Source organism: Ostrea edulis, chromosome 9 (genome assembly GCF_947568905.1).
Source record: "Ostrea edulis chromosome 9, xbOstEdul1.1, whole genome shotgun sequence".
Lineage (NCBI taxonomy): Eukaryota > Metazoa > Mollusca > Bivalvia > Ostreida > Ostreidae > Ostrea > Ostrea edulis.
Genome location: NC_079172.1, coordinates 45129025 through 45154736, shown reverse-complemented (window position 1 = coordinate 45154736; position 25712 = coordinate 45129025). Strand labels below are relative to the sequence as shown.

The 25712-nt window shown below is 35.9% G+C and overlaps 1 protein-coding gene across 5 annotated transcripts in view; it reads left to right on the top strand.

Moving 5' to 3' along the window:
* Positions 1–25712, top strand: part of LOC125658946 (cadherin-7-like) — a 36686-nt gene that overhangs the window by 4345 nt on the left and 6629 nt on the right. For 2 of the 5 annotated variants that reach the window (XM_048890416.2, XM_048890417.2), the window contains exons 1-11: positions 1701–1923; positions 2283–2457; positions 13677–13763; positions 15409–15480; positions 19519–19727; positions 21592–21681; positions 21812–21922; positions 22009–22107; positions 24109–24240; positions 24424–24505; positions 24622–24713. In XM_048890416.2, coding sequence (XP_048746373.2) covers positions 13697–13763; positions 15409–15480; positions 19519–19727; positions 21592–21681; positions 21812–21922; positions 22009–22107; positions 24109–24240; positions 24424–24505; positions 24622–24713 — 954 coding nt within the window. In that variant the 5' untranslated portion in view covers positions 1701–1923; positions 2283–2457; positions 13677–13696. Of the gene's footprint in view, positions 1–1686; positions 1924–2282; positions 2458–13676; positions 13764–15408; positions 15481–19518; positions 19728–21591; positions 21682–21811; positions 21923–22008; positions 22108–24108; positions 24241–24423; positions 24506–24621; positions 24714–25712 lie in introns of those variants that run through there. The other 3 variants (XM_056149344.1, XM_056149343.1, XM_056149342.1) reach the window with 2 other exon arrangements.

The following is a 25712-nucleotide window of genomic DNA, read 5'->3' as shown; positions in this document are numbered from 1 at the left end:
AAGGTACACTTTCACGCTGATTTTGCGCAGTTTCACAGTATGAAAACATAGGGGTGTTCTTTCTTTTACAGAAGAATAAATCACTGAGGAATAAGATCTAAATGAATCTCTAAAGCATCGGCTAGAATGCACAGACTCCAGTACTAAAGTACCTGTAATAAAATCATTTCAAAATTGATAGTTTTCGTTCTGTTCTTACATATACTGTATATTGTTACATGTTGATGACAAGAAATTTCTGAAAAAAGACTTCTTTCTTATTTTTCATGTACACACATGCTTAATGTATCTATCTGTTATTAAGGTCAACTTGATGGAGTTTGAAGATATCTGATTTTTGAAGCCATATGAATGGTAAAAACATTCTAACATTTGGTTTGCGTCGAAACCGACACCTCCTAGGATTGTCCTTCATAATTTATAATCGTAAGCTAGATAAATATAATTACCGTTTTCTCCGTAAAATTTAGCAACTAAACTTATGCTGATCTAGAGTTCCTTAACCCCCCAAATCAATCACATACACATAATAAAAAAGAATGTTTAAAATTATCGATATAGATATTTCGTAATATTTACATTTTTAATGTTTTTACCTTTGATACATGTATCTCTACAAATTATTTCCTCATGAATGCGTTGCAGTTGTGAAAAATGAGCGTATGAATACAGATAAATATATGTGTAATACGTCTATCTTAATTCCGACAGAATGAAAGTAGAATGAAATATGAAAAATTAACTTCATTTTGGAAAATACCATCGTACATTTTCAAAAATGAAATTTATTTATAATCTGTACTAAATCGAAAAAAAAAAATCAAAATTGCAAAAAGGCATATACTACTTACTTTTATGTGCATGCTTTTTTTATTTCAGGATATTGGAGAAAATTCAATCATATTCATTTCGTAAATATTAAACGAGTGTATTTTGTATTTGAATTTGAATATGCCCGTTGTTCGTTGAATTGTGAAATGAGAATTGTCAATTTTAGACGTTGTCAAAATATTTCAAACTTTGAGCAATGCTAATAAAACTTCAAACAGATTTATGGTGTGTGGTTGTCAATATTTGGTTATTTTCAAATTACGGGCCATGACCGTAAGTCAAAGATAGCGACATATTTGTTTAAAAATTATGACCTATTCCCTTCAATTTAAAAATACGGTATCAGATTGTGTATGCTCATAGGAAACTATATCCAATAATCTGTAATCCCATTCTCAATTCATGCGAATTTCAACTTAAATTTTGGTAGAATTTTCGGTTTTTAATTTATTGCCATCATGATACATTTTGAGAGATCTTCACCAGGAACGTTTTTTACCGGGTAGGAAAAATGTTGTTACATCTTGATGGAAGATAGGTACTTTAAAAGTGAAGACGAGTAAAAACGACAATTTCAAGTGTTATCAGATCTTGTGTGCGTTTTATGAACTTTCCACTAAAAAGAAAACAAGCTTTTAACATTTCTTAAGGACAAACCACCCAACCCTCTCTCTTTGTACAAGTATTCATTAAATAGACATCAAACTAGTTCTTGTAATGACATATATGTATTCATTGTACCTGTTTCCCCAAATTCAATTATCCTTGTCTGGATTTTCATGGCTCAGTAATTTTTTCCACTTCACCTTACATTTGCTGTTTTCATTGTGACAACCCTCATTTTTGATTGGCTGTAAATTCATCGGTCGTCTGCTGGTGCTTGTCAGCGTGAAAGGGTTGCTATATGGACCTTACTTAGTATCTCTTTCAATAAAAATCCCGTCAATGTTTTGCCTGTTTCGCTGTTGATTGTTTGTTTACAAGTATTCGAGTATATACTGGGAGAATTATATCTGTATATTGAAGTTTAAGTGTTGTTTGCATTGGATTATTAAAACGCAGTCCATTTTAGTTCATCAACGATACACATCGGTAAGCAAACGAAACTTTCTAGCATGATTTAAATGTGATATTACTCTATTTCATCTTCAATGCAATTAAAATGCAAGAAATTCAAGATATACGTAGTTACATTGTATAGTACAATTTTATTCATAAAACGTCTTCCGACAAATTAATCTACTGGCGCACTACAAAGCTACATACAAGTCTAGGTTTAATCATCCATACCCCTAGATAACAAATATTTTACACCTTCAAATATCTCTCCCCTCATCAAAAACTGGTCACTCGACTCGGAGTCTGACATTGACGATAAATAGACAAAGATCGATTATAAATGTTTCCTTTTCTACAGAAGACACTCGGCGTGATACATTCCTATTTTACAGGTTTTTGCCGATAAAATGGACAGGAAAGCTTTCTGGGCGAAATGACCTAACAGGGTATTAATCCATGGCCTATTAACTTGATTAAGGAAGTACTCTGAGTGGACAACAGGCTACAGTAACTGACAAAGAGACCTTGAATTAACGTTCCACATTGATGGCATACATCATATAAATTGTAAGTATTCTTTAAACATATACTGCATACAGATATATTTGTGGAATGGTTGAATTAGTTTACGTATTCATATCATTTTTACTTTTGCTTTAGATACTGTAACAAAATACATTCCGAGTGAGGGGAGCTATTTTAAGCCCCAGACATAATTGCCCCATATTTCGGGCTTTCTGGGACACGGTTGTTAATCACAGTCCTTTTTATAAACCCGTTTACTGTGTACATTCCCACGGTTCTACTGTGATTCATAACAAATTCATACGAAAATGGCAGTTTTTAAACGCCTGTAGATTACATAACGTACAAAGTAAACTTTTCAAGTAGCTTTTTTTACCGAAGGAACGAATGTTTAATTATGCATGAGATCAGTTTTCGATTTTGACAAATAAGAAGTGGAAACATAGCCCATGGCATGATTTTACACATGTATCGGCGATTGACAGTGTGTGTAATTTGTGTTTATAAATCGTGTGACTTGATTATCAAAATTAGATTAATTATCTAACAAATGAATTTCCATAACAAATAATTAGCAAAATTATCCTGGCTATCTGACGATGTATTTCTATAAGAATCGGCTAAAGTTTATCTCCAAACTAATCCAGTTAGGCAGCTGCGTAATTTGGAATTCGTGGAAACATGTAATATAATTTGTATTGACAATGTTTCATATTTCACTATCTATCAAATCAAAAACCTTAGGTTCAGCCGAATTATAATGTGTGTCGATGATTGCCTGTATTGTCAGTGTGTAAGATTTATAACTGTCATAATTGTGCAATTGCGTGGTTTAAACCGTTTAAGCTCGTTATAACAATTTTGCTACCTATTTCTTAATCTGACAACCTATTTACTTCAAAAAGCTATTTTCCTTGGGCATAATCAATATATGTAAATCGAAATTATTGACATTCTAACCTTCATAAACATCTAAGATAAAACCACAAAATTTGACAGGCCAGATTGAATATTTATAGCAAAACTTTAGACTTTCTTTCGAATGAAATAAATCAAAGCACGATTTTCTGTCGACAGATTTTAAATATAATTTATGTAAATATACATTAGATATTTACTTCATGTGTGCGATGAAATCTAGATGTGTTTTAGTGGATTGGGATAATCACTAATGGAAGTCTAAAAATTTTAAAATTCTCTGCAGGTGTTTATCTGCGAAAGCAATGACCACAAATAGGAAGAATGATTTTAACAGGGCTGTATCCATCCGATACCTCCAAGGCCTTTAAAATACTTATCCCAGTAATCATCAGTATATCAAATTCGTGATTTCTCAGACTCATATCATATGAAGATGTATATATATTTCTGTTGCCAATTTTATAGACTACTTGATAGGTTATTGGAGCACAAGTCTAGCCATGTTGAATTATCAGGTTATGATATTCTATAGAAGAATTAATGCCACGGAAATGTTAGGGAGGATGTAAACAGCTATATAGCAGTCTTCAAGGTTGCCAATAAAATTCTCTCGTGTGTTGGTGTTACTGCGTACAGACGTGACAAGATGTAGTTAATCTTTGAATATATGATAGAGCGAAGATTGAAAGTGTTATTATTGGACCAAATGTAAAGAATAGAACAATTGATTCTCAGAACATTGTCGAAAGTATTTGACAAGTTGTAACTTCTCTTGCAGCTGTTGAGTTTCAGTTTAGTTTTCAAATTTGCTTATTTTCAGTTTTTTGGTGGTCTGTGACGCATCTTATATTGATAATGGTGCTAAAACAATATCACCCAAAATGAATATAAACACGATTTGCATGGGATATTGCTATTTGTAATGCAGGATTGTGAAAATATCACTATACTAGTGTTCAGAACAAACGTTTAAAAGTCGTAGCAACTGGTATAAATTATATCACACCGCTGCATGATAAGAACTATCACCAATGATCACAATTTCAACATTGTTGGAATCGTATCATTAGGCTTTACTAATATTATAGGAGTGTAACGCTAAATCACGAATCGTTGCTATTGTCTTCCGAATGTAACGTGAAAATCATTAAGCGTTGCTATTACCATACGCACTTAATTAACGTTCAGTGTTGCTATCATCACCTAAACTAACACTAAATCATTAAGCATTGCAATTGTCATACAAACGTAAAGCTACATCATTGAGTGTTGCTATTTACATCCAAACCACGTCACGCTAATTAAATCATTAAGAGTTGCTATTGTCATATCAGTTACATGTAACACTAAATAATTTATAAGCATCGCTATTGCCATTCAAGCGTAAAGCTTGGGCGTTGCTATTGTCATCCAAACGTAACTCTCATAAATCATTAAACGTCACTATTGTCATATACGCTAGCACTGTAAATCATTCGGCATCGCTGTTGTCATACAGGCGTAACGCTAAACCATTGAGCGTTGCTATTGGCATACAAGCGTAATGCTGAATCATTAAGCGTTGCTATTGGCATACAAGCGTAACGCCGAATCATTAAGCGTTGCTATTGGCATACAAGCGTGACGCTAAATCATTGAGCGTTGTTATTGGCATACAAGCGTAACGCTAAATCATTAAGCGTTGCAATTTTAATGATATCAAAATGTGTTGTCACAAGGGTTTAAATTGTAACAGAGAAAATATTAATACGAGTAGAAGTTCAAGATCCTCCGAAATGTTAATAACACGATTTTAAATTGGATAGCAAATTAGAGCGGAGAATATACGAATAACAGCCTCTCTTACGTTTTATTGGAAATCAAGTTTCCTCTACATTACATCGCTACTGTTCTTCATTTGCCGACTGGTTCCCTGCTTTCACCGTCTGCCACAGAGAACCCACGTCCCAATGGAGATCTCCGCTATTTACGTTGAAATGTCTTTAATTACTCTGTTTAGGAGAGAGTATCGCATTCAAGTGGACTGTGAACGCTTGCTGAGATCCTTGTTTTGTTTAAGTTATTCGTTCATTAAAACCGATGCAATACTGTGAATTTGGAGAGGTCGAATGGGGACAGTAACTACGAAATTAATGAATAATCAATCAGGATTGATAGAAATTGCTTTGAGTCGTGCTTTATTGAATCATTAGTATTAACTCAGGAAAAAATTTATAACCCTATCTCGCCAATTCAATATAATGCAAATCGTATTGTTTCCAAACTCGTCGCTTAGTTTGCATGCCCTGTATATTGCCTTCTAGCACAAGAGCAGTATTCAAATGACCATGTTTCTGAAAGTGTTTTTTTTTTTTGACGATTTTTTCTTTCATTCTTTATTGCCCCTCTAGGATTAATGACTGTACATATAACCTGCTTCTGAAATGGGGGTAATCAGAATGTAATTCTCAGAGTTATATTCCTAAAACTCAATTGAATTATCGCATGAGAGAAAAGTGCGCAAATTTCTTGAAAAAGGGACATTGAACATCTTATGTAATGGTGATTTCTTTATTCTTATTAACTGAGAACTAGGAATATACAAAGCTACTACTCAATGTCATACACACATGTGTGAAAAGTAGTTCATCGGGATCAGTAAGTTTTTCAGTAATATTTGTTTTCCTGCTTAGTATACTAAAATGTCGTTCAAATGTGTAAGTGTACTCAGATTCCTAAGGTGATACCTTGATTCCCCCCCCCCCCCCCCCAGCACATGTTGATAGGAAAATCGATTTGATCTTTGTATTATATTGTGCTGTAGTAAGAAATAATTTTACAAAGAACATTGTCTCCTATATTGTCACTGACAGGAGTGAGAAATTTATCATCTCTTTGGATTTCGCTATTGTCCACTGTTCGTTTCTTCCGGCTTGCACGCTTTGCACGTCGATTTCAGACAACGGAATTGAATGCCACATCAGAGCGGCTTCAGGGACAGACATATTTCAGGGGATATCGTCCGTTTGACGATTATAACTATGGTAACGTGAAATTGATAGATTGTTTCATTTTAGCATATACTTTAATTCTTAATATCGAGAAATATAAAGTATATGCAAGTCTGCGAATACATAATATCTAAAAATTATTTCATTTAACTATGTCATAAATTATCAAAATCTGAACGACGATCCTATAGAAGATCATTTCCTCATCAGTGGACCAATTGGAATGCAACCGTTAAGTCTACTTAGCAATGACTTATTAAGTAATTTATGAAGAGGAATAAATTGGCTATAATCCTTATCTTAATTAAAGGTCATTAAAACACAAAGTGGCTTGCTTTACTTTCTTCTTAATGTCTAGTTCAAGTTTTTTATTATCCTATCCCGTGGGGATCCGGGTTAGAATAGGTCATCAGTACCCCCTTGCTTGTTGTAAGAGGCGACTAAATGGGGCGGTCCTTCGGATGAGACCGCAAAAACCGAAGTCCCGTGTCACAGCAGATGTGGCACGATAAAGGTCCCTCCCTGTTCAATGGCCATAAGCGCCGAGCATAGACCCAAATGCAACCCTTCACAGGCAGTGGTGACGTCTCCATATGAGTGAAAGATTCTCGAGAGGGACTAAAACAATATTCAATCAATCAATCTTTATCATCCTTGAGCCAAACGGCTCATCAGAAACAGAATAATTATAAATATGATATATACAAACATCACACAGGGGAGTATACATAAATATAACAAAAGCTAAATTAAGCATCTCTTTTTAAGCATGTTAAATACAAGTATTTACCAAAATCAACCAATTCCCTGACATTTTGAACACTTAGTAAATGAACCAGTTTGAAGATATTGGGCCTTTTATGATAATATCTTTTTGTATATTTTGATCTCAGTTCATTGTAGAATGGACATTGAAGTATGAACTAGAACCAAGGATCCTAGTTAAGAGTTTTGCAAACCTTAATTCATCCAAAAACCAAAAAGGTCCATTTCTTTGACGCAATGTACAACTAAAATTCCCTCAATATGGACGTTGGTATCCACTTAGTTACTTTACAATCAAAGATGACTAAATTATATATACACGTTCACCGTTGTCAGTTTACGTTGAAAACGCATACTTTTTAAAATCTACATTTCACATGAATCGATCAGTAGTGAAGGACATTATCAGTTATATATATCTGTTGATGTAATTGTTATAGCAAAGTAACTAGTCTAGTCCTCACTGTGGCACCAGTAATGAAAAATAATTACACTTTGTAGCTGTTTGGCTATAGAAAGGATATAATCACATTTAATTCACCTTAATAACAGCACGGGTTCCGTTTGCAGATTTCCGGTCTGTATTATCAAGGGCTGAGATCCCGGAGAAAAAAGTATACGAACTTGTAAGTGGCTCTCGATCGAACTCTGAATGCCCTGTCATTTTGGTTAGGTGTATAGATGATGCCTTTGACTTAGGTCTGCGTGTTGCTTCGGTAAAGGTACATTGATGTCTTTTCAAAGGAATTGTGGAAGGTTTGCAAAATCCATCATCATCCAACAGACATCATTTTAGAAGTTAGTCTACGTTTTGCAAACTTACTGAGGGACATATTCATATTTGAAATTCCAGAATATTTTATAAAACAAACAGAAATTTAAAATTAGCAATGTTATACACATGTAAGTATGATAGAAGATTTTTGGCAAATTCGTCTTGGGTAAATACTGATTTTAAAAATCCCAAATCGACTTCGACTGGGTGGTTACGTGCTTTAGCATGATACATTAACGTAATCTATATTCCAAGTCCTTCTAAGATAAGGTAGCCTTATTTGATGAACTCTATTGTTCCCGCCATATAGCGGGTGTCCTCCTGTAATCACTCTGTCCGTTCTTCAGCACTTTCTATGGTGCGCGATAATTTTAGTTTCGTTGGGAAGATTTTCATAATTTTATACATGATACTTAGATTAGGCAGAGGACGACACCCTTTTGATGGCTATGTCTGTACAGAGTTATGGAACTTGATTTTATAATACGATAATACACTTACTATGGCACACAATGACTTGAGATTTTCATAGAATTTAAAGGACTTTGTGTGTATGCTCATCTCTTGATCATCCGTCAGCACTTTCTATCAAACGCGATGACTTTAGTTTCCTTGCGAATATTTTCATAAATTTTACACATAATAATTTGTTACGGCTGAGGAAGACCCATTTAGATTTTCAGATTTATCGCGAGGCCCTTTCTGACTTGTTAGTTTTCTAGTTGTATATATTATACTATCGCTTAAGAAACTAAAGAACGTCCGAGTAAGATGTTGGTCGAATATGTTGTTGATCTTATATGTTGTAGTGATACATATAAATACCACACTGAAGTTTAAATCGTTTTCTTACACACATGTGTCTGTCTTCCAATCGTCTTATCAGTTTAAAATTGAAACATAATGACCGAATTTTTAGTGGAATATAACTGGATTCGCGGTCACTAAAACATCCCTTCCATTAGGTCGCTGTAAGCCGAATCTGGTTTCCTTTGTATTCGGTATTATTATTCTTTATAGATCATGGTATTCTGTAAAAGGTAGCTATAATAGAAGGAATGCGACTAAGAATGTTTAAAGATAAGAAAGTATGGAATTTTCTGCTATAAAGTTGAGTGATACATGTACTAATGCATCTGACATTCATTTCCTGATGAAAACCAACTCAGTGTATGCCTTGTAGGAAAGACAATTTATGACAATTTGATAACTGACCTCAGATGAGATATGACAACGCCAGGTGTTTGAGTAATGACCATTGCTGTGGTCAATTGATATTAATCGTTGGATCAGAGTGGAATTAAACACTAAATACCCATATCAATTTCAACTCCCAGTAAATACTATTTCATAATGTTATGATCAGTTCTATTCTAGTTGTTCTAGGTCTACTCCATATTATGGTACAATAAATTTGAAGGCTGACTTTAATTGATGGAAACATTAGCTTGCAAAATGTAAGCAGCCGTGGTTTCTAAAATCGAACTCGAGAGCTTAATTAAGTATCGTAATCACAAGAAAAAGCGTTATCAGGCATTGGATTGTGACGTATACCGGTAAGAATTAACCCACAATCACACGGCAGAGATGCTAATGGTGTGGTATTGCGCTATATCGATTCAAAGACGCAATAAATATCCGAGAGAAAAAAGTTAAATTTCAGTTATGTCATTTCATACAAAATTGAAGTTGATAGTAATGTGAAAATGGCTGAATTCAATGACGTGAAGCTTTCCTTTGAACGGAATTCGTTTGGCTTGTGAAATTCAATTTAGGTTTCCCCTAGAGCCACACGTTGTGTTTTCCTACGGCAATGAGGCGGGTTAAGAAAATTTAAACCTGACATGGACTTTCACGTCATCGAGTCTATCACCACACGGGGATTTTTCAAACTTCAGGATATCGACGAATAAAGGATGAAATCCTCCCAATATTCAATTATCAGTCTTTTAAAAAAAAAGAAAAAAGATTTTTACATGTGTATACAAAGCGATTCTAATTTAAAACTACAGAAAATGATTTACCACAAATTAGTTGAAAATAAGAATGTAACACACGTAAATATTACACAATAGACTATGCAATCAAATCTTTGGGACTAAGTGATTTTTGAGAATAAAGTGGACGTGACCAATAACGCACACAGGAATCAACTGTGAATACACATAAAGATTGATTGAATGATTGTTTTACGTCCTGTCGAGAATATTTCACTCATATTGAGACGTCACCAGCTGTAGGCGAATTAAATGTACCATAATTTTAGACCTATGCTTAGTGCTTAGGGCCACAGCTCCCGGTTATGAAGCAAACGCTCTACCACTGAGCTACAGCTACTGGTGAATATTTGGACTGACGCCTTCACCGAATCTCGGAACAGTCTTTCATAATTCATGCCTGGAAATTTACGTTAATTCAGCTTCGACCGGTTCTAGCAACGAATGCGCACTTACATGTAGGTGATACTGCTGTTTGCTTCAGATAAGTTAATTGACTATTAAACCAACTCTGTGTTACTATTAATGCTGCATTACTTACCGGCTAGGTATGTAAATTCAATAAAATAAATTATCACTAAATTTTCCGTTCAAATGACGACCTCCATGACGCAATAGTTTATCTCCCGAAATTGAAGAGTTCGTACAGTTTGTTTTTAAAATTAGCAATATAAAAGTAGGAATTTGACAAACAGACTAGAAAGTCTTTAATTTCAGGAGATAAAATATTGTGTCATGGAAGTCATTATTTGAACAGAAAATTTAGTGACTGTTTCATTTTGGAATTTTCATACATACACGGTTCAGCAGTGCAAAATTGATAGTGATTGGTAGTTAAACAGTCAGCTCACTTATTTGAAGCGAACAGCAGTGTCATCTAAGTGCACATTGATTGCTATAACCGGCCGAAGTATGGACTGCTCCGAGATTCGGTGAAGGCGTCAGTCCAAATATTCAGCCGAGTCGAATCTCAGCCGAGATTAGTACATATACATGTACATTGTACACGTATAATGAACCCATTTTCTACAGGTGCATGTATTAACACAAAATGTACATGGATGTAAGCAAAAAAAAAAAAAAAACAACGCTCAGATAATTACCAGCGTCTTCAACATTTACATATGATTTAAACATTGAATTCTATCATCCTAGTGTGACCCTGCATAATGTATGCCTAACTATTGAAAATCCCTGTATTAGTCTAGACGTCGCCACCTGTTCAGATGTAGTAGTTGGTATACAGAAAAGACAATGCATCCAAATGCGAAAAGAATAATCATAACATCTTGTCATCGTAGAGACTACCTTCTGTCCGTGTGGTTTTTGACTACCATAAACGGGTTAGGGTTTTTTTTCCAGCGTTGATTTGAACACGCAGGATGTTAAACAAATACACAGAACGAAGGTAGTCGCTAATGTTAGGCAATGTTTGGGGTACAATGAATTCCACTTCTGCCTTTTAATTCACGAAACCTGAGAGGCGGGCATTTAAGAAAATCATTTGACAATGAAACTTGTCATGCCCTTAAGATATCGGGGTATTGTGACACTGTATGTCACAAACGAGGAGGGATTCGGTGTATAAACTGAGATCCGTCTACTTAACATATTTTCACATTTGAATTAAAGAATTCTGGCTTTTTTATATCCTTAAATTATGCATTCTTAATGTAATGCTAGATCTAGAACCCCGTACCTGATAATTGTCTGAAATTTTGAAAGCGTCAACTGTTCCCACAGGTTTTGACTTATGGTATAGTATAAGGAACATCTCTAAAATGGTTTGTTCATGCAATGTTGCATCCTCCTATAACTGACATACATTTTATTTTAATAAGAAGGAATCAGTTTGAGTTTGTATACAAATAACACTAAGAACAGATTTTCCTTTTGAGCTGTCAATGTTCAAGCTAGAACGCTCAGGCCGATTTTGTTTTACAATTTTCTACCACATTCAGTTGATTTGAGTATCAACGACTCACTGGTATTTTGTTGATTTGAGATTTTGGCGTGTTGCATTCAATTACTTTGGAGTGCAATACTGCAGTGCAGAGGAACAACAATTGAGCTTATTTATAGATTAAATAGTCGCAAATTGTCTCGGAACGTTCACATTGATCTCAATTGGATTGTCTGTCAATATTCTCCGCTTCAGCAGCACTAACTTTAACGACATATCATGCATTGACATCTTTTCTGTTTCCATTGTCTGTTACAATATTACAGAAAAATAATTATTGCAGGAATAAATCATGGCACGACATGACATCTCCTACAAAATATTAAAAATACGTTCGATCACGAAACATGGGCCTTTAATCTCAAACGATATCATCGTTGTGAAGATCAATATCCCCCTTGCATATGATCCAATGTGATATTTCAGGGAGGAATATGATATTCTATGATTAATGTAGCTTTCAACTGGACTGTGCTGCAGGGGCTTCTAATTATCTAAATTTAGATCGACGATGGAGTTCAATTATTTCGTCATTAACATGCACATTGAAGAAATCAGAACATTCGGTGATTATCGGGTACTGTATATTAATAAATGGGTGAGAACAAAGAGCAGATTTCATATTAAAATGGGAGATTTTAATAGTGTAAAATACATGTCATATTGATCTCATATACGTGAATCTAAAGCCCATGGTTAAAAAACTAACGACGTGAAATTGAGATCAAAAGTGGACTCCTCGGTTTTGGGACTCTAGATCCGGGTCCATAGACTTAAAAAGTCTCACTTTTTCATTATGTATTCCTTTTATAAAAGTGAGACTGAAATATAGAGTGAGTTTATCTAGGTTTGTTTTACCCTCGTTCCAGCTCTCACGAACAATGAATGAATGGGAGATTATTAAGTGTGGTTATCTTTGAATTTCATAAAGTTGTACATAAATAATTGTGATAATTCTCGGCTCTTTTGATGATGGTCGCAGATGACCAACGTACACATGGCTTTTATAGAATATGATATGTCGTTGTGACATTAAGAAATATTGGATTGTCCGCTTTCGACAGATGCTGGTGATGAAGATTACGGTGACAAGCCGATAATTTGGAGAGATGCGTCAGGATGAATTATTTTATATGTTTCAGTGCAATCGTTATGATTAGCTTATTATAGTCAGTGGGTCTTTTTCATTACACCATATATTGTAGCCATTAAAGTTTTAAACATTTTCATGTGAAACGATTATAAAGCTATTAACATACACATAAAACAACTTAGTGAAGGAAGCTCGCGTCAGTTGCACATTTTAAAACCTTTACATACAGTGTATATTCATGTACTTATGAAAATTAATACTGAATTGAGGAACTTCTCGTCTTTGTAGCTTTTGTAAATGAATTTAAAAAAGAAGCAAAACAAGGCTATTACAGAGTTCCTGTAAACACGCAACACCTACAGTTAGAACATTCCACGCAGGATTTTAAACCAATTTCCATTGATTGTAAACTGGCTATGACCCTTTAAGAATATTATATCTGTCTCTCATCTATTCACCAGACATCGGCAGCAAGATTTTAATGCTATTAAGATATGAAGATAAAAACAACATGTTTACAATGACAGTCTCGTTTCCTTTGGCTAATTTATATTCATATTTTTATGGACAGATTGTGCTTTAAATTTGAAAATTTGCGAAAAAGACAAATCCTAAAAATAAGACCTCAAGGACAACACCTCGAAAATGAAGCCTTGTTATGATTTCACACTGAACATAACCATACAAGATTGACAGTTGAAGCACGGTACCGAAATTATGATAAACTTGTACAGATTTTTGTATTTTCTTTTAACAGAGTTGAAAAGAACGAGTACGATGACGGAATCTACTAATTTGTTATTCCTGCTACTAGTTCACTGTGAATGCATTGCAGCTATTGTTGGTAAGTGGAGGTAGAAGACAGCGTCATTTAATCATGTACTCATTGGTAATTGAAAAGTGAAATACTACGTGTTTTTTTTCCCGAAAAAGCCTTTTACCTATGCTTTGATTTAAATGTAATTTGTTTGAAAATCTTTTGAGAGAGCTCTAACAAACATATCTAGAACATCCGTCAGGTAGAAGAGAGGAAACGGTTTAGATTTATGACAACACTACAAAGGGAAATTAATCTTCAGGGAGAAAACTATGCAAGTTGACTTCAGTCGTTGAATTAATCAGCTTCCATATCTGTTGGTATTGTGATACCGACCCTAAATCAAATGGAGGAAATGATTTATCTATCGTCAAAATCGTTTATTTATCAAATCGAGTCTACATTTTGGACCAAAATCTGGACTTTACGCCAATTAGTCGGCATCCATCTAAGAGTTCTTCAGTATTGATTGTGATACACCGGGAACGGTAGTTTAGACTTGTTAGGGCTTCATCACGCGAGATTAAGCGGGTCCCTCCTGACGACCAAAACGTCACATTTGTCTTCGTTAGGTCGATCGGTTGCCGCTCTGAAAGAGATCATCTGGTCAACTATTCATTCGGACCAAAATCAATTGTGAAATTGTTCCTATTAGTTTATGTGACCTATGATGTTATAGCTATTGGATTATACCCAAACCACTCTGTAAAGAATTCGCGGGAGAACCAAAGAAAACGTTAGTTAAAAACGTATAAACCTATCCTTACTTCCTAGAATTTCAACTTCTTTACCCCATGATTATCGTCTACGCAGGACCAACATCAACAAACACTTTTATTGAGTTGTGGTTATCACAAACGTTAAAATAACTAAATCGTTAAACTGTAAAATATTATTACCGTGGAAACTGTTACACTGATAGAAAAGGCTGTAACTTATCACTTTCATGTTAGTGCAAATACCCACTGGAGAATGATAAGCACGCACATCAATTGACGGATGATAGATAAGACAGCAGTTATAAAACTTTCTGATTTAACGATACAATCGATTTCGTTTTATACAAAATGATGGATGCCCACAAAATGAACACATTGTTTCACGTCAGTTCTAGAATTAGTTGTTAGATTAGAATATTTTGGTTGGTGGGCTAATTGAATATTAGAGGACGTTGAAATTCGCATGGATACCGGTGACTTCTCCTCTACCTCTCGTATTTATGCTTACATTTTGAGATGTGCTCTACGTTTTCCACGCAAAACAATAGCATCAACATTACATGTGTCACAGGCAGACGACATGTATTGTGACATCACCGTTTATTCATGTTACACTGCACGAGGAATATTACGCGGGTGTATCGTAGATCAGCTAATTAATGTCAATCTGTCAAATTAACATCGAAGTCTAATCCTATACGAAATGCGGAAAAAGAAATTGAATAATTGAAAACTTGAAAGTCAAATGGTAGGAATTCTTTCGTTCCCCTATTTATATAAAACTTACAAAATGCTCTCCTCACCCCTTATGCTCTCTTTCTCTCCATTGACATGTTTGTTGTATAGTGTGAATGGTATCATCTATAATGGATAGTTGAAGTAGTGTTTAAAAGCATGCATATAATACTCCTGCTGGTCAGTTAATACTAGTGTGTTACATCCATGCTTCACAGATCCATGTGCTTTTTCCGGCCCATTCGAATACGACTTTTTCATACCAGGGATACCAGAAAATCAACCAGTTGGTGAGTGATAAAACATATGCTTGGTATGATATATGAGTGATTTGTCTATCTGATAGGGTACCCGAGTAATATTCATTATCACTATAACGTTAAGATTTTTCTCACTTTGACTAAGATTTTGCAGTATTTAGTACACAAGTACACCTATGTAAATTCCAATCATGGATTTCTTTCGATGATGATGTTAGCCCAGATTTATGATACGCCGTTATTGGTACATGTACTTACCATTTAGTGATGTTACTAAGTGATATATATCACTGGAGGGGATACAGTGATGGCGCTTACAGACTTAACAGTGGGAGTTCTTTATCATGCATGCTAACTTAACGCCTGCCGTGACATGGCATTTCCATTTTAAGGTAATATCCGAAAGACCTCTGTCGTTCACTTATATATTGCCAGGTGCTTAAGTGTAGTTGGCAGTCGTGCGATAAATTGTCTATGATTTTTGTTATTTAGGTATTGTAAACTATTTTACATGTAAATATCTTTACATTATATACAGCCATCATGCTTTTTTCGCACAGGCTCTCGGGTTTGTGCTGATATTGTTCGGATGGCGTGCAATTACTAGCATACAACATTCTCCGTGTGATCTTCACAAATCTCCCACGGAAATCTTAGCGAGTATTGCACTTTCACCTAAAGTTATCAGTCGCGTGTGGTCACACCCACAGGTCGCAAGGCTGCACACGTCCTCCTTACAACCTCTACGAAACAAGTACGTGCAAAATCCCAGACGCGTTACTGCGAACCTCTTCTTGCTGGGTATATCTTCTTTTACCCTCTTCTTGTTGGGTATGTCTTCTTTTACCCTCTTCTTACTGGGTATGTCTTCTTTTACGGGTCGGAATAAGGCTCCGAAGTTGCTCCCTGCTGTTTATTTTGTGCGACAGTACCGTACGTCATATTCCTCACGCACCTGAAACTTGCATCGACCGTGCGGCCAATTAGCATCTTGGGCCACCGGGTTTCTTCCCAATTCAAGACAAGTAAAAGACGCATGTCTAACTGTCGGAAGCACAGACAATTGTATCTCTTGGGTTCGAATTTACTATTAAAGTACTGTTAAATAGTGAATTCGAACCCGAGTGATATAATTGCCTGTGGTCGGAAGCACACCACACTTGCGTCCTTTTCTTTATGTTTCTTGGGGGAAATCGTAGAGTTTGAAGGGCAAGTTTAACATGCATCGCACGTGCTTATGGACTGTATGCGTGCTCGAAATTTCACAGTAAGATCGTGCGAGATCCAAAAGGTCCTTGGCGTTTTGTTTTTGGCCAAATATACCTCTTGTTGTGAAAGTACGCCCGACTGTTACCAAATCTAAAACAAAATTGTAGAGTAAACGGAGCCCGCGATTTCTTACGAATTATCGCATCCGTCGCCTGCCATTACACGGAGGCTGCACGGAAAGGTGAATACGACCAGGTTACATGTTCCATAGAACATCGTAGACCAAATCATTATGTACAGTGTAAGTATATTTAGTGAAAGAAACAGTCGTTACCTATTTTAAACGTCTGAGATTTGACGTGTCGCCGAGTTTGAGACTTCCGGTTTCAAATGAAGCAAACGCCCCAACCACTAGGCTACTGCTATCGGTATCAAATCATGGCTTATAAACCTGCATGATTAGGTGATACCACTTTAATAGTTATTGTCACTTTGTCGTTTAAATGATAGTTTGACTTTTATGCCCTCGGAATCGACGATTCGGAGGCATATATAGTTTTTGGCCTGCAGTCCCTATGTCTGTCTGTGACAAAAAACTTTAACCTTGAAAGAAGTAAAGCTTTCATATTTGGTATGTGTATATTTTGTGGCAAGACCTTTCCACTGACACCAAAATCTTTGACCTGGCGACCGTCACATTGACGTTTGACCTGGTTCCACTTTATTGTAATCCGGGGACATCAGTGTTTCACAAACACATATCGGTTTAGGTTTGCAATGTCGTTTATTTCAAAAAATAAAGTGGAATGTAAATAAATGATGATAAATATCAGACAGACGGTGTATCATAAATCCGGGTTAATTAACCCACAATATTGAATCGGCATTGCATTCACACCGCAATTCTCCAGTGATATGCATGTAATTAAAGCCACTATCGTCCGAAGTGAATTAAGTTGACTTACTCAGAAGAATTAACACAAATTAACTACAAAAATATGGAATTATAAGTATTTTCTCTGTGTATTTACTTAGAATGGATTTAATCTGTTAATTAAGGATAAATCATTGTTATTATTCACAGAAATGAGATTTTCGCCATATTTGAGTGTATTGTCTTCAGATAGGAATCATCTGGGCTACGAAGCCACATTACTCTTTCTTACTTATATCTGTACCAAATGCATTTAACTCGGAAGATTGGATCTTGGGAGCTACATCTATCATTATATAGTCCCTATATTTGTAGTGGAATCAACACTTTATTCCCTCATATGAAAGTACAGAATTTTGTCTTCAGTATAGAACAAAATCATAGCAAAGCAATGAAAATAAGTCATAACAGACAAACTGATTGTGATTGTATTGTATCCTTGACACGAATTTTTGTGTGTCAAAAGAAAGTACATTTTATATACATGTAGTTGTTGCATATAAAAACAAATATCACATATCAACTCTTTCAATGAATTTGAGAAGAATTATCCTTAAATGACATGTCGGCTACATAGAGACGCATATTGTAAGTCTAGAATTTCATCGAGTCAATGGTTCGTGGAGATTCTGATATTCACATCACACCTGGTCAGGGCACAGGGATCTGTCATGAAATATATCCCTTCTACAGTGGCCCTTCTATCTATAAATAGCGAAACTCAATCACAGAGTTTTAACGAATCATTTTTCTCATTTTCGTCGCCAGACAGAGAGAATGTTGTTTTTTAATTGAAGATAATATGCCTACAGAACATGATTCAACATTGAAATTGAATATATTTCCTATCCATAGCTACTCAGCCGGCGACGAGAGTCAATCGGAAATTTAAAAAAAATATTCATGAAAGAATCGTCTGTTTGATTCTCCTTTCGATGTTTTACGTAGAGAAGGGTCACTATATAAAGAAGGCAGCTATATCGTGACAAGTCCCTGTGTTCAGAATTTAGCCAACCCCCTTCATGTTCGAGTTAACTTAACCCACTTTGGAAATGGATTATGTTCATTCATTGTAAACAAGGATTACCTACTGTTACCTATAAACAAGACTCACCCACTATTACATGTAAACAAGGCTTACCTGCTGTTGTTACCTGTAAACAAGCCTTACGCACTATTACATGTAAACAAGCCTTACGCACTGTTAACCTGTAAACAAAGCTTACCTACTGTTACCTGTAAACAAGCCTTACGCACTGTTAACCTGTAAACAAGGCTTACCCACTGTTTCATATAAACAAGACTTACCCACTGTTAACCTGTAAACAATATTTACCTGCTGTTACCTGTAAACAAGGTTTACCTATTGTTACCTGTAAACAAGCCTTACCCACTGTTACCTGTAGACAAGATTTACCTGCTGTTACCTATAAACAAGGATTACCCACAGTTACCTGTAAACAAGGCTTACCCGCTGTTACCTGATTAGAAGACTTATACGCTGTTACCTATAAACAAGTATTACCTACTGTTACCTAAAAACAAGTATTACCTACTGTTACCTAAAAACAAGGATTACCTACTGTTACCTATAAACAAGGATTACCTACTGTTACCTGTAAACAAGGATTACCTACTGTTACCTATAAACAGGGCTTACCTACTGTTACCTATAAACAAGGATTACCTACTGTTACCTATAAACAGGGCTTACCTACTGTTACCTATAAACAAGGATTACCTACTGTTACCTATAAACAAGGATTACCTACCGTTACCTGATTAAATCGGATCAAATTTATAATGTGAACCTGTCGTATCATACTTTACTAAATGTCTGTTGATTTATAATATAGTAATTCAAAATATTTCATTTATATCAAATGTTACTGGATCACATTGATACGGACCCATCCTGTTTTCAGGGTCAGTGATAGGTGTTCTGCCCCTAAATGGGAACCAGGGTGAGGTTAGTCTAACACAGACGGCAAACCCCTACCTCCACTTAGACGTGGAGTCCAGGAACATATCGCTCATTAAGGAACTTAACACAGACAAAGACGATAATGGCAACAAGCTGATGTCTGACGTCATCCTGCAAGTGATTTGTGTGCCAACGGGTACCACTAGAAAGGTAAGTCAAAGGATGTCATTACCGAAAGGTAGGTTAAAGTTTACTACCGAAAAGTAAGTCAAAGATTACTACCGAAAAAGTAATTCAAAGATTACTACCGAAAAAGTAAGTCAAAGATTACTACCGAAAAAGTAGGTCAAAGATTACTACCGAAAAATGTAAGTCAAAGATCACTACCGAAAAAGTAATTCAAAGATCACTACCGAAAAAGTAAGTAACAAGCGTTGCTACAGGATTAGTATTACAAGTCAAAGATTATTACGGAAAAGGTAACTAACAAATGTCGCTGCAGGAAAGTAAGTCAAAGAATGTTACCGCTGTCACCACCAGAATAGTACGTCTTAAAATGACACCACTAGAAAAGAAAATTGTAAAATTGCATCTTAAGATTTAGAATGGCACAACTAGAAACATAAAACTTCAATTGGCATCACTAGATAAAAGTTCACCATTGGAAAAGTAAATCTTAGAATTTCACCACTGGAAAATTAAGTCTCAGAATTTCACCACTGGAAAAGCATGCAAGTCGTATTTGTAACTAGTAGAAAAGGACTTTTAGAATGACACCAATAGAAAAATAGATTTTAAAATGACACCAATAGAAAAGTAATGTTAGAATAGTACTACACTGTAAGTCTTTGATTGTCACAACCGGAAAAGTAAGTCTTAGAATTTCACCACTAGCTAGCTGGAAAAGTAACTTAATTAAGTCTTAGAATGTCAACACCAGAAAGTCAGTAAGAATCAGAATGACACCACTCGAAAAGTAAAATCTTTGTAAACTTCAAACCTATAGGGACCCGGAGATGATATGCTTGGGAATTTGATAAAAAGGAATATCTGTGTGTATTGGCCGAGAAATTCAAATTTGATACCGGAATTTTTCTATCTTCTTTTTGAATACCACGAAAACGAGACAATGTCCTCCAGACAGCCCCTCTTCTCCATTTACCCATAGTTTGACGTTTTTTAATTGAAACGTCAGGAGTTTGCAATTGACTGCAGTAAAGTGTTGTTTTGACTTAATAAGGCTTACACAGTATCCCTATTGGAAGGGATTCATTACACCGTTTTATGAGTAGTTATTGTGATTTTATTCGTCTACAATCAAAATAAAACAGGCCAGGTATCTGTTCAAGATAGAGCTTACCGTATGCGCAGTGAAACATGAATGTATTGCTGTAATAACATTTAATGATATCCCATAAATGCCCATTCACACACTCATCTTCATAGAAGACATTGATCTCTAGTGAACATACACATGGAATTTAAACAAATATGACAGGGACTAAATCGTCATGATTTTAATGACCTTTTTTAAAATTAATTGCACATGCACAAAGTATACAATGGAATGGCGTCTTGCACTTGTTCAAGTTAGCTATTTTCAGTCATGTTGTACATGCGTATAGCTGATATTTCAGAGATTCAAATTAACATTTTAAAAAATAAACATTTGCACATGCCAAACTCCTGTTTTACTTAAATATAGTACAGTAAACATTTCAGATAATCACTAGTAGGAATCCGGGGGGGGGGGGGGGGGGGTTCTAAATCATTTCATTAGTATGGTTGCTCAACTCAGCACATTGCGAATATAACTATCTTTCAAATAATTCAAGCAGTATTAATTTTTTCTCTCTCTATAAACTCTCTATGTAAAGTGAATTACAAAAAATAGCATATATATATATATGAAAAAGGGTACTAGCGAGAGGATATCGCACTTTTGAAGCCCAGTGATGATGAATATATAATTTTCCTTTTAATGTAGCATTTCCATTGCAATTATTGTGGTAATTAATCTGATCCTAACATGCAGCGTCATCTTTTGTATAATTATATCATATTCATATTCCAGAGTTCGCTTACAGTCAGAGTTCTTCTCGAAGATGTCAATGAACACAGACCGACATTTCCCAAAAATCACTACATGATCAATTTACGAGAGGTAATATGCCAATTATATTTGACCAGTAATTTCATAATATAAAATGTCATGTTATTAATGAGATTACTAGTAAAATATAATGTTTTGAATTAACTGTAATTAGGTTTCATGTTTTGGATGTTTTATTCAGGACACTCCGGTAGGCACGGTGGTCTTTACTGATGTCAATGTCACCGACAAGGACGGCTCGGGCTCGGGGAATGATCGTATTCACTACCGTATATTGCCAGGGTCGTACTCGGTATAATCTATATGTATATCATACCTAATCCACATACCTAATCTGTCACATGCAATGGGAATTTTGAGCGGTATATTTTCTTCCAGGATTATTTTGACATACACATATTGAGAACTGAAGTTCGATTGCAAAAGCCGCTCGATTACGAGACTGTTCACTCCATGCTTATAGAAATAGAGGCGAAGGTAAGCACGAGATATCCAGCATCTGTAATTCATTTAACCACACTTGCTGCAAACAAAAGTTTTGGGGAGAAATAAAAATAAATTTTTTTAAAAAAAATTGTGTTTTTGTACGTAAAATGAATACAGTTTACCATAATTTATTACCATGATCTCTCAATTGAGTCCAAACAGTGTGGAAATTTGTATAGAGTTATTTATAGGCAGGGTTAAATATCCTTTGTACATGTATCTCAACATTTGAAAATCAGAGAAAATTTACAAGTTTCTTTTTGTAGGAATTTTATATTTGTAATTATAACAACCAAAGTAAGGCCCCGAAATTTATATCAACCCATGTATCCATTGTTTTGTAGCAAATGCCCTAGTCTCATTGAGATTCAGCTCAAGTGTCCTAATCCCACTGCGATTCAGCTCAAGTGTCATAATCTCACTGAGATTTAGCTCCAGTGTCCTAATCTCACTGGGATTCAGCTCAAGTGCCCTAATCTCACTGAGATTCAGCTCAAGTGTCCTAATCTCACTGGAATTCAGCTCAAGTGTCCTAATCTCAATGAGATTCAACCCAAGTGTCCTAATCTCACTGAGATTCAGCTCAAGTGTCCTAATCTCACTGAGATTTAGCTCCAGTGTCCTAATCTCACTGGGATTCAGCTCAAGTGCCCTAATCTCACTGAGATTCAGCTCAAGTGTCCTAATCTCACTGGAATTCAGCTCAAGTGTCCTAATCTCAATGAGATTCAACCCAAGTGTCCTAATCTCACGGAGATTCAGCTCAAGTGTCCTAATCTCACTGAGATTCAGCTCAAGTGTCCCAATCTCACTGAGATTCAGCCCAAGTGTCCTAATCTTACTGAGGTTCAGCTCAGCTGAGTATTTAGACTGACGCCTTCACCGAATCTCGGAGCAGTCCTTCATCATTCATGTCTGGAAATTTGCTTTCAGCTTCGGTCGGTTCTAGCAATTAATGTGCACTTAGGTGACACTGCTGTTCACTTCACACAAGTGTGTTGACTGTTCAGCTAACTCTCTATCACTATTAAATTTGCATTGCTTATCATCTAAGTACGAAAATACCAAAATGAAAACAGTCAACAAATCTTCCGTTCAAATGATGACTTCCATGGCACAATATTTCATCCTCTGAAATTGAAGGGTTTCTATAGTCTGTTTGATCAAATTACTGACACATAGTATCTCCACATACCTACTTGTATATCACTAATCTATAGGAACTCTTCAATTTCGGAAGATAAGATCTTGCGCCATGAAAGCCATCATTTGAACGGGAAATTTAGTGTTAGTTTATTTTATGGAATTTACATACTTAGACGGTTAGTATTGCAGCAGTGATAGTGATAGAGAGTTGGTTTAATAGTCAATAGTCAACTAACTTATTTCATGAGAACATCAGTGACACATAAGTACACATTAATTGTTAGAACCGGCCGAAGCTGAAAGTAAATTTTCAGACAAAGAATGATGAAGAGGACTGCTAAGAGATTCGGTGAAGGCGTCAGTCCAAATATTCAGCTGAGCCGAATCTCAGCTGAGATTACAAGTGCCCTTATTGCCCGGATTCATTGACCCCCGGAATGTACATATGTAATAATTAGCCAGTCAGTCTTTCTAGATTTTTCTCGTTTCCTTTTCTTCTGGTGGGGATCCGGGTTGGAATAGGTCTTTGAACAGTACCCCTTGCTTGTCGTAAGAGGCGACTAAATGGGGCGGTCCTTCGGATGAGACCGCAAAAATCGAGGCCCCGTTTCACAGCAGGTGTGGCACGATAAAGATCACTCCCTGCTCAAAAGCCGTAAGAGTCGAGCATAGGCCTAAATTTTGCAGCCCTTCCCCGGTATGGGTGACGTCTCCATATGAGTGAAAAATCCTCGAGAGGGACGTTAAAGAATATAAAATCAATCAATCGTTTCCTTTTCCTTCGTCCACAAAGACCGACGTACTTTTCTGTATTTACATGAGCATTTTTTTCTTTCTGTAAACAAGGATAATCCGGAAAAAGGCGAATCTCTCAAATCTAAAGCTTTTCTGACATTTAACATCCTGGATGTGGATGACCTCAATCCGAAGTTTACGAGGGATGAGTACTCCGTCAAACTGGATGCCGAAACTCAGCTTGTAAGTAAATTCAGACATACATGCATATACATGTATACATAATCGTGAATTCAACTCGGGGGGATATTTTAAACAAAATTCATCTGAAAAAATAATTAAGATATCTGTCAACAGGTCAATTCTGTTATTATAATGTATGTGATTTCTCTGAATAAGAGTAACAAACACCCCGTATTGTTACAGGGCAGTATAGTCGCAGTAAAGCCACCAATCAGAGCCTACGACGGAGATAGTTTGAATGCCTCTATAAAATACGAACTTGTTGGTAAGTACATACTAAGTTTACTAGAAATTGAAAGCTAGCTAGCATCAAATTGTATGTATGTCGGGTTCAGACTTATTGGGATTTGGTAGATTGTTACATTATCTTTTCTTTTCCAGATCTGCAGAACCATTTTGTTATTGACGCTACCACAGCTGACGTCAGCGTGAATGCTAAGCTATCAGACGGACAGTCCACTCTAGTGTTAAAGGTTTATATATTCTCATCTTTTCCCCACTAGAGCATATACTTGAATGGTATCATATAATGCAAAAACAAAATATTCACGTTGGGCCTATTTCATAACCTATCTTATTTTGATTGAGAAAATAATGTTGATATGGCCATTTTGACATTTCGTTTATTTCACAAATACTTGTCATTAGCTAGGAAACTACACACATAAGTGAAAAAATCCAAGATTTCTACATGTATGTAGGGTTGAACATTTTGACACAGGTTAATCTGAAATCAACTTAGAGAGCAAGCAGGAAGAAGGAAGAACTAATATTTTTCGTCGGAAAGTTTTTCTTTCACCGAAGCGGCCAACTTTGACGCCTTGCTGATCGTTGAGTCACGTAACATGCAACATAAACAGGGCTCGTGACTTGTTTTGGAAAAGTTTAGATGTTTCAAATAAGATAGTTGTTATGTGTTGCGTATCAAATACTGTCATTTTATCAATCAAATATCCAAGTAAGTTTACGTAATCGTGGTCACACCCCTTTGAGGGTATATTTGCTCTAGTTTTTATGGTACATGTAGATTTTCATACAGATATTAATACTACAGTACGGTCGGCGGGGGATGCTTGCTCCTCCTGGGCGGCTGGTTCCGCCTCTGGTGTGTCCAGGGGTCCGTGTTTGTCCAACTCTTAATTTTGTGTTCGTTATAGAAGTTATCGGATTAATTAGCGAAATATAAAGGCCAACCGAAGATGTCTGATTGGTCTCTCGGCAGGCGTGGCCGGTCGGCGGGGGATGCTTACTCCTCCTAGGCACCTGATCCCACTTCTGGTATGCCCAGGGGTCCGTGTTTGCCCAGCTATGTATTGTGTATTGCTTATGGAATTTATGAGATTGATCACTGTTCGTTATCTTCACCTTTCATTAATCACTGCACGGTATCTTCATCATTTCATTAGTCCAAAATGAACAAAAAATGCGATATATTCCTGTCATCTAGGATAAAAACAAATAGCTTACGTTGC